Genomic DNA, 15,522 nt, shown 5'->3' with positions numbered 1-15,522 from the left:
ACACGGATTCAAGGTGAAGGGTAGGAAGTTTAGGGGGGATGCGAGGAAAATCTTTTTTTACCCTGAGAGTGGTGACAGTCTGGAATGTGCTGCCTGGGAGAATGGTAAAGGTGAGTTGCCTCATATACTTTAAAAAGTACCTGGATGAACACTTGGCGTGTTGTAACATTAAAGCAATGGGCCAAGTGTGATAAATGGGATTATGCGGAAGACCAGGTATTTCTCACATGTCGGTGCAGACTAGATGGGCCGAAGGGCCTTTTCAGCACTGTATGATTCTGTGATTCTTTTCAATGGATTTAAACATTTTGTATGATGTGAAGTGTAATGTTATTCTCTGTCTTCTTTGCAGATATATATTCATTGTAAAGCAATAGAGACACTGATCTCCAACTATCTAGATCCTGCCCCACCGAACTGATCTCCAACTATCTAGATCCTGCCCCACCGAACTGATCTCCAACTATCTAGACTCCATTTTCTCCCCCTTGGTCCAGGAACTCCCTACCTATGTCCGTGACACCACCCACGCCCTCCACCTCCTCCAGAACTTCCAATTCCCTGGTCCCCAACACCTCATCTTTACCATGGACGTCCAGTCCCTCTACACCTGCATTCCCCATGCAGATGGCCTTAAGGCCCTCCGCTTCTTCCTGTCCCGCAGGCCCGACCAGTCCCCCTCCACTGATACCCTCATCCGCTTAGCCGAACTCGTCCTCACATTCAACAACTTCTCTTTCAATTCCTCCCACTTCCTACAGACAAAGGGGGTAGCCATGGGTACCCGCATGGGCCCAAGCTACGCCTGCCTCTTTGTAGGTTACGTGGAACAATCCCTCTTCCGTACCTACACCGGCCCTAAACCCCACCTCTTCCTCCGTTACATTGATGACTGTATCGGCGTCGCCTCGTGCTCCCACGAGGAGCTCGAACAGTTCATCCACTTCACGAACACCTTCCGCCCCAACCTTAAGTTTACCTGGACCATCTCTAACACCTCTCTCCCCTTCCTGGACCTCTCTGTCTCCATATCGGGCAACCACCTAGAAACCGATATTCATTTCAAGCCCACTGACTCCCACAGCTACCTAGAATACTCCTCCTCCCACCCACCTTCCTGCAAAAATGCTATCCCCTATTCCCAATTCCTTCGCCTCCGCCGCATCTGCTCCCAGGATGAGGCATTCCACTCCCGTACATCTCAGTTGTCCTCGTTTTTCAAGGACCGTAACTTCCCCTCCTCGGTGGTCGAGAACGCCCTCAACCGTGTCTCCCACATCTCCCGCACCTCATCCCTCACACCCCGTCCACGCAATAAAAACCAAAAAAGAATCCCCCTCGTCCTCACGTACCACCCCACCAACCTCCGGATCCAACGCATCATCCTCCGACTCTTCCGCCATCTGCAATTCGACCCCACCACCAAAGACATCTTTCCCTCCCCACCTTTATCTGCTTTCCGGAGGGACAACTCTCTCCGTGACTCCCTCGTCCGCTCCACACTCCCCTCCAGCTCCACCACACCCGGCACTTTTCCCTGCAACCGCAGGAAGTGCTACACCTGCCCCCATACCTCCTCCCTCACCCCCATCCCAGGCCCCAAGAAGACTTTCCACATCAAGCAGATGTTCACCTGCACATCTGCCAATGTGGTATACTGCATCCGCTGTACCCGGTGTGGCTTCCTCTACATCGGGGAAACCAAGCGGAGACTCGGGGACCGCTTTGCAGAACACCTACGCTCGGTTCGCAACAAACAACTGCACCTCCCAGTCGCGAACCATTTCAACTCCCCCTCCCATTCCTCAGACGACATGTCCATCCTGGGCCTCCTGCAGTGCCACAACGATGCCACCCGAAGGTTGCAGGAACAGCAACTCATATTCCGCTTGGGAACCCTGTAGCCCAATGGTATCAATGTGGATTTCACAAGTTTCAAAATCTCCCCTCCCCCTACCGCATCCCAAAACCAGTCCAGCTCGTCCCTGCCTCCCTAACCTGTTCTTCCTCCCACCTATCCCCTCCTCCCACCTCAAGCCGCACCTCCATCTCCTACCGACCAACCTCATCCCGCCCCCTTGACCTGTCCGTCCTCCCTGGACTGACCTATCCCCTTCCTAACTCCCTACCTACACTCACCTTTCCTGGCCCCATCCCCGCCTCTTCGACCTGTTTGTTTCTTCTCCACCTATCCTCTCCTCTATCCCTCTTCTTTCCGCCTCCCACTCTCTCCCTATTTATTTCAAAACCCCCTTCCCCTCCCCCTTTTCTGATGAAGGGTCTAGGCCCGAAACGTCAGCCTCTCTGCTCCTATGATGCTGCTTGGCCTGCTGTGTTCATCCAGCCCTGCACCTTGTTGTCTTAAATACACATGTCACTTCTGTTACGAAAAAGAAAACCTCAGGAACTTGTGGCAACAAAGAGATTGAAAGTGAGCTGCAAACATGTTCCATTTTACTGCACGGTTCATGCTACTCCACTGTTCACATTGCAAAAATCAAAAGTTTGTTGACAACCTCACCATAATTGTCTTTCTGTTTTAAAATAGTGCCATGGGATTGTTAACATCCATCTAAACCAACAAAAAGGATTCTTGTTCTACTAAGCATGTTATATTAAGTAGCTGCACTATAATCAATTTTGCTATGGGTGTTTCAAAGTTATTGTCCCCAAGAATGTTTGATGACAACTGTGGCTACTTGCAAATACAGGCTGTTACCAATCTTTTCATACCTGAGCAATGAAGAAAAATAAAGTTTCTTACACATTGGAACTCATTGACAATTATCTCCAACACTGTGCATCTATCTGGAGAATCAGTCTGGTAGTCTGCTGAAAAACAGTTGCACTACAAGATGCATAAAAGTGAAAAGTGCTCTGCCTCAGAGATCCTGTTACCCCTGGGCAAATCACCTGATAATTCGACCAAAGGTGGCTTTGACAGCACTCAGATTTTCTGAGCAATAGACCATCTGCCCTCCTAGTGGAGGAAGGCACTTAGGAAAAGAAAAACAATGAAACCATAAGAATATATAGATTGACACAGTGAGGTAGACAAAGATAATCATTTGACAGTAAAAAGAACAAATTCTGACAATTCGAAGCAGGGCAGCCAAAAACAGATAAGGTGTGCCATTTTGGTTGCGGCATCACATAAACCTATGAGAGTCTGATTCTGCTCAAAAATTCGATTTCCATTTCAGTAGAAATATAAAAGGTATATTTATGACAAGTCACCAAAGTATCAAACATGGAAGTACTGACCTTGCAGCCACGTTTATATGTTGTATGTTTGGGTACCTCCAGAGGCAAAACTATAATAGAAACAAGCCACAATAGGCCATGGATTTACCACATATTTACTGCCAGACTGTAAAGTTTCAAATGTACTGCTGTTGTACTGCAGAATATACAAGACAAAGACAGAAGTTCAATAAAGACAAAAAGTCCACTGAGTTAGTGCTCACCGTTAACAATCCCATATTTTTCGGCAATCAGTGCTGCCTGCAGGCTCCTGCCACTGCCAGGGGGACCGTGAAGAATAATTCTTGGCGTGTAGGGGGCGTTGGATCGATGTCGACTTTGGACATGGCTTAAAGCTGTGTAGAGTGGAAACGTTTTTTTAAAAAACTTAGCAGAGATCCTGAGCACTAATAATACTTAGAGGAAAGCAAATGCATACAGTATGAATATTGTTAAGCCCCATTTGCAGGGGATTCCCCCGCCCCATTTGTATTAATTAACTGCGGAGTAATTAGATGTAATTATTCCCTGCTGATTTTCTTTCACAGTTGAAAAATGTATAAAAATTGCAATGCATGAATAGCCTGTTCCAAGCTTTTAATAAATCAAATTCAAGAGGAATTTTAATGTTTTATAAAATTTTCAGCTAATTTAATTGTACAAAATACAAACAATTACATATATATATCAACAGACAATTGTGCCCTTAGTTTTTTAACAGAAAAATAATATACACTTAAATCAAACTATATTGCTGCACAGATTTTAAATATTGAAATTTACATTAATTTTTATTAAAAATCAAATAGCTTCACTATATATTGTCCGTTTTCTGGTTTCTTTTGCACGAGACAAACACAGCTTTCTTGCAAACCCAAGGGAACAGTGAATTCAACAAATCAGAATATAAGGCAAACTTCATGTATTCTGGCTTGGTAATGGAACATGTGAAACTATCCTGAAAAAATGAATCAGTATGTACACATTTCTCTTCTTCCACTAACGGCTGCAAATTACGATAATCATTTGTGCTGAAAAACAAGTCTGAAATTAATGAAATGCAACATAAAATTTTCATGACTTTATTCAGCAGAATTGTTTTGACTTGTGAATATAAAGCTTGGCACTGCAGTAATGTGATGTCTGTGAACAATAAGGAAGTGGTAAGACACCCATAAAGAAACAAGGTTCACAATCAGTTGCATTTACATACTGCTTCAGTGCTGGCAGTTCTCTTCTTGATTAATTCAAGAGAATGTGGGTGCTATTGGTCAAGCCAGCCTTTATTAGACATCCCTAATTTCTCTGGAGAAGATGATGGTGAGTTGCCTTCTTGAACATGAGCACTCTTAGGGTATAGGGTTGCCCAATGCAATCTTAGGCAGAAAGATCCAGGATTTTGTTCCAGTGACAGTTAAGGAATGGTGACATAGTTCCAAGTCAGGATGGTGTGTGGCTTGGATGACAGTTTGAATGTAGTGGTGTTCCTGTGCATTTGTTGCTCCTGTCCCATGTGACAAAGACCACGGGTTTGGAAGGTGCTATCGGAGGAGCTTTGGTGAGCTACTGCAATGCATCTTGCAGATAGTACACACTGCTGCCACTGCATCAGCGGTAAAGAGAGTGGATGTTCAAAGTTGTGGATGGGGTGCCAATCAACAGGTTACTTTGTCCAGGAGGGTGTCAAACCTCTCAGTGTTGTTGGAACTGCACACATCCATGAAAATTGTGAATATTCCATCATAATCCTGACTTGTGCCTTGTAGTTGGTGAACAGACATTCCAGAATTCCTAATCTCTAACTCGATCTTATAGCCACAGTAACTATATGGCTAGTCCAGCTCAATTTCTGGTCAATGATAACTCCCAGGCTGTTGAAAGTTGGGGATTCTGAATGCCAAAGGGTAATTTCTCTGGTCATTGCACTGGACTTAGTGTAGCACAAATGCTGCATACAGACATTGGCTGCTTCAGTATCTGCGGAAACACAAATGCTGCTGAACATCTTGCAACCATCAGCACACATCTCCACTTCTCACCTTATGATGGAGGGACACTAGTCCAAGAAATCTCTTCATTGACACTCTAGGGCTGAGATGACTGGCCTTTCAAAAATTACAACCATCTGCTTTTGTGCTAAGTATGAATCTGATCAGCTGAGAGTTTCCCTGATTTTCATTCACTCCAGTTTTGCCAGGTCTCCTTGACGCATACTTGGTTGAGTGCTGTATTGATATTAAGTGAAATCAATCATCTCACCTCTGGAGTTCAGATCTTTTGTCCATGTTTGGACTGAAGTTACAATGAGGTCAAGAGCCAAGCAGCCATGGCAGAACTCAAACTGAGCAGTCGTGAGCAGGTTATTACTTTGCAAGTACTGCTTCACAGCCTCTCGATACCCCTTCCATTACTTTGCTGATGATTGACAGTAGAATGATAGGGCAGTAATAGAGCTGCTTTCTGCGCACAGGACATGCCTGATCAATTATCCACATTGTCCAGTGAATGCTTGTGTTGTAACTGTACTTGTACAGATTGGCTAGGAACATAACTAGTTCTGGGGCATAACAGTACAGTATTATGTTTGAATATTGTCAAGGCTCATAGCCTTCGCCGAATTAAGTTTCTTCAATTCTTCCTTGATATCATATGGAGTGAATCGAATTGGTTGAAGACTGGCATCTGTGATGCTGGAGATCTCAGAAGAAGTAGGAGATGGATCATCCCATGGCATTTCTGGCCAAAGATGGATGCGAAAACTTCAGCCTTATCTTTTGCACTTAAGTGCTGGTCTCCCCCATCATTGAAGATGGAAATATTTGTGGAGCTATCACTACCATTAGTCGTTTGATTGTCCACCACCATTCACAGCTGGATCTGGTAGGACTGCAAAGCTCAGCCCTGATAGCTGATAGCTCGTTTATTGATTTCCTTTTTAATAACTGAATAGGTAAATAAAAGTAATCAAAATGGAGAAGCTGCAGATATTAATATATACAATCACACATTTAATTTTCACCTTTGGAACTTTCACCACTATTACGCTATTTATGTACTTTATCCAACACAATAACTGGAGTGACAGAACAGTAGATTGCAATACTGAAGTGCAGTGCCAGACTGAATTGACTCTCCTTCTCTTTCTCACTTTCTGCCCACTCAACTACATACGAGTTTTGATTGGTTGTACTGTTGCGGAATAAACCAAAAGGGAGTAAGTGTCCCTTTCCTTTCTGAAAACATTCATAACTTGCTATAGTTTATTTTATGTTGGAAAATGTGGTTGTCAATGGTCCCCCTCATGCACCATTGCAGTAAATGGTAGATACATAAAACAAATCATTTGGACATCTGTATGATTGCTGGAGGTGAATAGTTGGTCATAAACTTATGTTTATTAGGAAATTCATATGGAATATAATGCAATCCCAATATTATTTTCATTTGAGAACTTTTCATAAAACATATATTGGTGAGTTCTTTCTCCTTAGTTTGAATTGGATTTCAAATCAATAAAACGATAGTCAACTGTTCCACTCATGATTTCAGCTTCAAAACACAAGTTCACAGCTATACAAATGTTACTTTTACTAGATTTTCCTGCGAAAGGTTGTTGATGGAATATTACTTACTCTGCGAAAAGACATCAACACTGGGCTGATCCGCATTAATAATATGGTATTTTTTACTGTAGCTATTCAGTACCCCATGAATCACTCTGCGGTATTCTAATAATCTCTTTGCAGTTTCTTCCTCTGAGGTTCCACCAGGTTTCACTAGGCGCTTTCGTATTTTGCTGGAGGTTGGCCAGTTGAAGGTTGTATGATATATTTCTAAAGTATACAGATAAAGGTTAAATTTAAAGAATGGAATGGTGAAGCACAATATGAAATATAAACTACTCTCTTTGAAGGAACAGTAATCTAGACAACATAAAGAATAAAAACCCACTTCAATAGTTGCAATTACTTACGGACTAATCAAGATGCATCAGTATCTATTTTTATTCAGTAATCAACAACACTGACAATTATCTAGCTAAAATTTGAACATCTTAGTCACTGATAGGGAAAGTATATTTAGGCCAGTTGATAATGGTAATTATGCAGGATGATTTAAAACGAATGAATAATTGGTAAGGTTGACAAAAGTACTAGAAGATCATTGCAGAACAATATTTTATCTCGTTACCTAAGGAGATTGTAATTAAAAATGTTTGCGATATCCAGAACTGTGCATTTATAATACAAGTTTCAAAAAAATTATTGGAAAACACTTTATTTTAATTTTATTATGGATTTATTATACAAGAGAAATTAACTTCTATACTTTCAATATGGAAAACGCACAGAAATGAATTTAAAAATTGAGGACCAAAATAAATGTATTATATTTGTAATAAATATATTGGTAAAGAATGACTGACATGCTCATTAAAAAATGATAAATCTATAGCTATCTATGGAGTTGTAGGACACAGTGTGAATAAGGACAGGAGAAAACAATGGTTAGAACCTCACGGTAACCTCAGGATAAAACTGCAGGAGAGGAAAGACCACTTGTTGCAAGTGAAGTGTCATCTATTTCAGAACTGATTGGATTGCAACCGAACAGCAGTGGAGTTTCATTGCTACACCATGAAGGTGAGGCAGTGAATAAAGTTCGAGGAGTGATTGCTGTTGAATCCAAGAAAGCATAACAGTTCTATCACAAAGAATGACTTTCCTGAATTGACTAATACTATGGGCAGAACTGAAATTGGGCCGAAGGATTTAAAGGGGAATTCAAAATTTATCTGATCCCTTTATCACATTGCAGCTTTGGTATCTTGCTGTGTGACAATTGGCTGCCCAGATTACACCACTTCTAAAGGATATGATTGATGCTATAAAGGATGTGGATGATGCTATATAAATGTAAGCCCTTTATTTTAACTTTTTTCTGTTGCATACCACAGTTTTAGTATTTTTAAGTCTCCTCCTTCCCAAAGGACAAACAAATGAGATGAGTGTATTGTTATGCATTCAAAATAGCATAGTTTTTGTTCTCCCTAGAAGATGCATGCAGTTTAAACATTCCTCAAAATATTTCTACAAGGATACCTCTGGATATCCTATTAACCACAATATGCAAGAACCACATCAAAGAAGAAGCATAATTAAATGACTTGCTTCCTGTTTTGGAAAATTACTGTTTTAATCATTAAGATACTTAAGTTAAAAATGTGTAGAGTGTAAGACGAGAAATGGAGCTAGTTATAAACTAATATAAGGTGTAATTCTGATAAAGAGTTAGTTTATAAATAAAGTATCATACCTCCTGTAGTCATGTCAATCCTTTTCTCAAGATTCCTCTCAATTAACACGGTATCAGGAGCATCGAGTATAACTATGGATGGAAAAGATGCAGTTAATGTATAATTGTACAGTTACAATGGGATCATTTATTGAGTGGAAACCATACTGAACTTAGCTTGAAAATATCAGAACTACAGCACCTTCAAGGTGAATTGAGACCTTATACATTATGTAAGTCATTATACCATCTTCCCAGGCATTTTACAGATACAAGATAAACACAGGAAGTTATGTTTTGCAATTGGGGCAATTTTAATATAAGCCAGCCAGCAAAATCTGGGTGATTGTCGGTTAAAATCAGCTAAATGCCTTACCCACCAACGTCCTGCCTGAATTACATCATCACCATCTCCATAGCTATTTTATGCTGGTGGCTAGTGCGTCTGGCGTCCTTACATATGAACAGCAGGTCCAATTTCAGGAAGAAAGCATAAAAAATTTGTTAGAGAGAGGAGAGCCCTCCAGGGGACACAGTGCTTTATTTCCCCTTCCAATTCCATTTTGATTTAGTCCCCTCCCTCTCTCCCTAATGCTCCCCTCACTTTTTGATGTTAGCATTGCCCTTAACAGGCTTTGCACGCAAATATTCAATTGGACACACGGATGTTTTCCTTCTATTGAAAAAGGTGTCTTTAGTTTCTGTCTCATTCTAAAAAATTAACTATAGGTGAGTTGGGAAAAAGATGTATGGATTCTAGGCTGGCCTTGAATCCAAAAGAATAAAAAGCAGAAAAGAAGTAGAAAAAATAAAAAATTGTTAGGCTTTCTGTTCTCTCATTCAAAGTATCTGTCAGTCCCAGATGGGTCCTGGAGGTCTATAATGGAGCTTTGACCTATGTCATGTGTGGGGCACTTCAGCTGACGTGTACACACACGCTGCTGGCAAATCAAACACTTATTTAATACCTGTCAAGTAAGTGTGATGCCAACAAGTTTCTAGATTTTAATGGCTAGGAGATCCAATGGATCCACTCTACTGTTGCATTCTACATGAATAATAAATAACTTGTTGCAGCATTCAGAGTACATCAACTTACGTCAGTATACTTTGGAAAATTTGAGCACTTAGTGGTCGCTAAATAATGTTTTAACCATCAAGGGGGTGAACACTGCACAACTGCAGCAGAATAAAACAGGATATTATGGAGTCAATAAGCATGGAGCTGGACAAACACAGCAGGTCAGACAGCATCAAAGGAGCAGGAAAGTCAATGTTTTGGGCCAAAACCCTTTGTCAGGACTCGGCCTGAAATGTTGACTTTCCTGCTCCTCTAATGCTGTCTGACCTGCTGTGTTTGTCCAGCTCTGCGTTTATTGACTCTGGCTTCCAGCATGTGCAGTCCTTACCGTCTCCTAGAGGATGCGATGTGACTCTAAAAAAATTAAGAAAGTGGCAGCAGTCTTCCGATGAGGAAGGTAAGGGCATTGGGCAGGAGGAACAACACCTGCAGAATTAGGCTCACGAAGCCAGACATGACATGTGAAAACACTAGTATATGAATACATCCAATAGACGTGAACTGGGTGCAGTGATCACTCTGACTGTATATCTGTTGCAGCTCAAAAGTCAAGCAGAGCCTATTTGTTCCCAGAAGTTTTTGATTGTTTCTTTCTTCATGTTTGGTGTTGCTGAATAAAAGTAAATATTTCCAATTGTTTGAAGGCTTTCCATTTTGTGATGGTTCCATGAGGCACTGGGGAAACAATAGCACTCACTTTGACAGGGGTCTAAGATACAATGACGCTAAGGACAGTTAAGCTGAGTAACTTTGTTTTCAAACAGCAATATATTAATGTACACTTGTACATGCAATGAAGCTGTACCACTTGTGTGTTCTGAGAAGCATTTTTTTTGGTTCCCTTTCCATTATGCACAGTGAAGGGCAACTCCTGGTTGGCATTACTTGATTGGGTGTAAGGCTTGGCTTTAAAAATAGAGCTGGCACCAGGAGTCCAGGGACGTCCCAGCACTGGTGAGTACCTCTGCCTTTGGCAAGCGGAAAGACAGCACGACCAAGGTGCCACAGAGACATGGTGCATAGATAATGAGGCAACTTGCAGAGAATAGTGTGTGGAAACGCATTCAGGATCACAGCAAGTAATGCTCCATGAACCTCAGCAAAATTGCCACTTAGTTGATTTCTGGAAAAATTCAACTCATGATAATTGATTTTAGCAGATAGTCTCCAGTATTATCAAAAGGTCAATAGAATCCTTACTCTGAACTGTTGCCTTTAGCCTGCACTCAGACATTCATAGTATTTCCAAATTTCAATTTGCAGTGAATTATAATATATATTCTACTTTATGAATTATACAGTACCTGCAGGTTTGTTAATGCTATATTACATGCTTCTGTGTATTTGAATGCTATCATTGTTGAAAGGACTGAAGTCCAAACCAGAAGGAAATCTAGAATTGGTGATGGCATAACGGTAATGTCTCAAGGTTAGTAATCCAGAACCCCAGACCATTGTTCTGAGAACACAGGTTCCAATTAGATCATAGAAACTTGAATTCAGTGGAAATCTGGAGTAAGAAGTTCATCTAATGGCAACCATGTTGATTGATGTGAAAGTCCATCTGGTTCATTAATGTCCTTTAGGGAGGGAAAACTGCTATTCTTACCTGATCTGGCTACGTATGACTCCAGACCCAGACCAATGTGGTTGACTCTTAACTGCCCTCTGGGCAATAAACACTGGCCATGTCAATGATACCCACATCCCATGAACAAATTTTTAAAATTTTTTAAAAATTGGGTGCATTGGGTCAAAGCTCTAAATGACATTGGTTTTGGCATCACTTATTTCCCAAGAATATTTTAGTGGGCTTAAAGGTTTAGTCTCCTGCATTCGCTGCACACAATGTGGTCTCCTCTACATTGGGGAAACAAAGCGCAGAACATCTACGTTCTGCTCGCAAAAAAGATCCTGAACTACCTGTTGCCTGCCACTTTAACACACCACCCTGTTCCCTGGCCAACATCTCTGTCTCTGGCTTGCTGCAGTGTTTCAGCGAAGCTCAACGCAAGCTGGAAGAATAACACCTCATTTTCCATTTGGGGACCCTGCAGGCCTCCAGAGTCAGAGTTGAGTTCAATAATTTTAAGGCCTAAACTCTCCCATGTCTTAGCTCCCCATCCCACATACCAGGCCTTGTAATCACACAGCCTGCCATTACACACTACCTATTGTTAGTCACTAACAGTCCCCATTAATAGCTATTCACCCTCCCAGCCAGATCGTTATCAACTCCTTTGTCTATCCAATTGCTCTTCTTTCTCTTCAGGCTCTATCCTATCATTTACTTCCTACCCCATCCCCCTCCCTATTTTCTGCATATAAGCCAACATTTTCCCAGCTACCATCAGTTCTGAGGAAGGGTCACCAGCTCCGAAACATTAACTGTGTTTTTTTCTTCACAGATGCTGCCAGAACTGCTGAAGTTTCCCAGCAACTTCTGTTTTTGTTCCTGATTTACAGTATCCCCAATTCTTTCGATTTTTCTTTCAGTAAAGGAGTTGGGATGTCATGTTGAGGTTTACAGGACATTGGTGAGGCCTGTTCTGGAGTACTGTGTGCAGTTCTGGTCATCCTGTTACATGAAGGATATTGTTAAACTGGAAAGGGCTCAGAAAAGATTTCCCAGGATGTTGCTGGGAATGGAGGGTTTGAGATATAAAAATAGATGGGAAAGGCTGAGATTTTTTCACAGGAGTGAAGGAGGTTGACAGGTGACCTTATTGGTGCTTGTAAAATCATGAGGGGCGTAGATAAAGTGAATGATACGAGTCTTTTTCCTAGGGTGGGGAAGTTCAAAACTAGGGGGCATATTTTTAAGTTGAGAGGAGAAAGTTTTAAAAAGGACATGAGAGGCAACGCTTTTACACAGAGTGTGGTTTTTGTGTGGAATGAATTGCCAGAAGCAGTGGTGAATGCAGGTACCGTTGCAACATTTAAAAGACATTTGAATAAGTCCATGAATAGTATAGGTTTGGAGAGATATGGGTCAAGCACAGGCAGGTGGGACTGGTTCCATGCTGTGTGACTCTATGACACTATAATTTATTTTGACGAGGGCAGGAAATTATTGTTAACACGTCCTTCCAAACCAGAAGAATTTGCATCATCACTGTTTTAAAACTATTAAATCAAGCTGAAAAGACATTTTGCTCAAGATCAGAAAATAATTCTGTTTATAATTGTTTTACGTCAAGATTACTTTTTGCTCCCATTGCAACATAACAGATTTTATTATTGTTACCTAATATGTATAAGAACTGTTCAATCTAGAACTTAACTGTAAGATGATTACGGTCATTCTTTTGTATATCACAAGGCATGGCATTATATTTTCCAGTTGTTTTTGTTGTACATTTTCTGAACACAAAAGTGTAAATTGTCTGAGAACAAAATAATGTATTCTTACCCTTTACAAAAAATGTTTGCTCTTACTGGTATGCAGGCAAGGAATCAATCTGATCCAACCTTACAATGTAATATTTATAACTTCAGTGTTCCCTGATCATGCTTAGACAACTTGGAGATTGTTAATTTTTTCATGTACTTCACACAGCAAATGATTTCAATAGAGGCAACTGTGAGGTAATCCATTTTGGATCTAAAAGGGTTGGATTTTTTTTAGTCATCCATGAGACATGAGCGTTGCTGATTAGGGCAGCATTTAGTGCCAATCCCTAATTGCCCAGAGGGCAGTTACGAGTAAACCACATTGCAGGTCACACTTAGGCCAGACCAGGTAAGAACAGCAGATTTCCTTCGCTACAGAACATTATTGAACCAGATGGGGTTTTCCCAATAATCAGCAATGATTTCATGGTCAATGTTAGACTCTTAATTCCAGATTTTTTTAACTTCCACCATCTGCCATGGCAGAATTTGAACCCAGGTCCCTAGAATATGAACAGAGTCTCTGAATTAATAGGTCGATTGCCTGATTGCCTTTTAACTGAATGGCTTGCTCTGCCATTTAAGAGACTGATGTGGAGATGCCAGCGTTGGAGTGGACAAAGTCAGAAGTCACATGACACTAGGTTATAGTCAAACAGGTTTATTTGAAATCACAAGCTTTCAGAGTGCTGCTCCTATGTCAGGTGAAGTGGCCCACTTGATTTCAAATAAATCTGTTGGAGTATAACCTGGTATCGTGAATTTAAGAGATTAGTTACGAGTCAACTGCATTGCTACAATAGTGACACGTAGGCCAGACCATTAAGGATGGCACATTTCCTTCCCTAAAGGCCATTATAGAACAATGACAATCAGTGACAGTTCAATGGCAATTATTACTAAGACTAGCTTTATATACCAGATTATTTAATTAAATTTATTAAAGTTCAGTTGCAATAGTGAACCCACGTACCTACAGTATTAACCTCCAGGTTAAGGTCCACTGACCTTACCATGACATCACCATCTCCCCTTGAAGGAAATAAACTTACAGAGCTATGGGATAAAGTGGAGGAAAAAGAACTGATTGGATTGGTTCACAAAGAGACTCAGTGGGCCAAATGGATTCCTTCTGAGCTCTAAACAACAGTGTCTCTCTAAAAAGCTTAAGGGGCTAAATGGCCTACTCCTGCTCCTACCTTTCTACTTACTTCCTGTAGATTTAAAGCTTTTGCATGGTTATTCCTTTCTTTCTATATTGGAATTCCTTTAGATATTGACATATAAAGCAACAGTGTCACCAAGTTCACCCAATGATTAAGTGAGCTTAATGCTAACATATAACTAAAACAAAGATTTTTACAGAAAGAGTTTGAAAGGCTCCAAATAAACTAATTGTCCAGCAGACTGAGTTATGCTGTGAGTATTAACGCTGGCCTGGTTTTAAATCCAGCTCCAGACAGATGGGATGAAAGTCTCTGACAGCTGTTAAGGGTCCTAAATGAAATCAGTTTGGGTAGAGTTAAGCCAATTCCCGACAGTCACAAGTTCTACAAAATTGGCTTCAAATTCAGTACAACTGGCAGTAAATGGTCGATCATAATCAGACAAGCCATAAGGATAGTTAAGGTGGGAGATGGCAATGTTGCACTGATTTAATAAGGAATTCTTTGAAGCTCCAACACAGTGTATTAATAACTGTTATTTGCAATACACCTGAGCACAATACTCTTGCTGATTACAAAGAAAACAAACATACCATTCTCCAGCAACTTAAGGAACATAAAACTCTCTTAAAAAAAGGCATTTTTCTCTAACCGTCAAGAAAGAGAGTGATCAAAATCAGTTCCCTTAATTTCTATCACTAACTAGTTTTTGTAACATATTCATTAATAGGATTTGGCATGATGATTAGGCCAACATTTGTTGCCCATCCTTACTTGCCCTTGAGAAGATGGTGGTGAGCCTTCTTGAACTGCTGCAGTCCATGAAGTATAAGTACTCGCACAGTCCTGTAAAGGAGGAAGTTTCAGGATCCTGACTCAGTGATGGTGAGGGAATGGTGACATGCAGCCTGGTTTTTCTCGATACCATCCAAGAGGTAGCAGAGAATGCATGCCCTCCAATCACAGCAGCTGCAGTTATTTAACATTCTGAAGAGTATTAACTGGCTGGAGACAGGAAGTCCACACCTCATTCAGGCGGAAGCCCTTCCTTAGATTGCCAGCCAACAGGCCTTGTGATTACAGGCAGATCTTTAGTACCTAGAGCACCAGTGACAGAAGGAGAGACCAGAGGCTTGGGGGCATCAGGTAAGGGGTTAGTAGGGGTGTAGATGGAAAGGTTAGACAAGCAGGAGGGAGGAAGCACCTGGGATGGGAGATGGGGGTGGAATAGAAGATATTGGAGAGGAGAACCCAAATGATAATGTAGACAGGGGACCATTGAGGGAAATGTGCTCAGGTGGAAACATGAGCAGGTGAACTGAATAAGAAGCAGTGTAAGGCATT

At 41.1% G+C, this 15,522-nt stretch overlaps 1 protein-coding gene across 1 annotated transcript in view; it reads right to left on the bottom strand.

The window, feature by feature from the left end:
- Nucleotides 1-2,660: 2,660 nt before the first annotated feature.
- ak8 (adenylate kinase 8) overlaps nucleotides 2,661-15,522 on the bottom strand; it is a 73,818-nt gene continuing 60,956 nt past the window's right edge. Inside the window, exons 7-11 of the mRNA XM_048613385.1 lie at nucleotides 8,560-8,631; nucleotides 6,876-7,076; nucleotides 3,468-3,599; nucleotides 2,914-2,980; nucleotides 2,661-2,733 (exon numbers count right to left, since the gene is read on the bottom strand). Coding sequence (XP_048469342.1) covers nucleotides 2,661-2,733; nucleotides 2,914-2,980; nucleotides 3,468-3,599; nucleotides 6,876-7,076; nucleotides 8,560-8,631 — 545 coding nt within the window. The remainder of the gene's footprint in view (nucleotides 2,734-2,913; nucleotides 2,981-3,467; nucleotides 3,600-6,875; nucleotides 7,077-8,559; nucleotides 8,632-15,522) is intronic.

Source organism: Rhincodon typus, chromosome 28, assembly GCF_021869965.1.
Source record: "Rhincodon typus isolate 14 chromosome 28, sRhiTyp1.1, whole genome shotgun sequence".
In the NCBI taxonomy this organism is placed as follows: domain Eukaryota; kingdom Metazoa; phylum Chordata; class Chondrichthyes; order Orectolobiformes; family Rhincodontidae; genus Rhincodon; species Rhincodon typus.
Note: the sequence above shows the minus strand (reverse complement) of the source record. Positions and strands in the feature narration are given on the sequence as shown.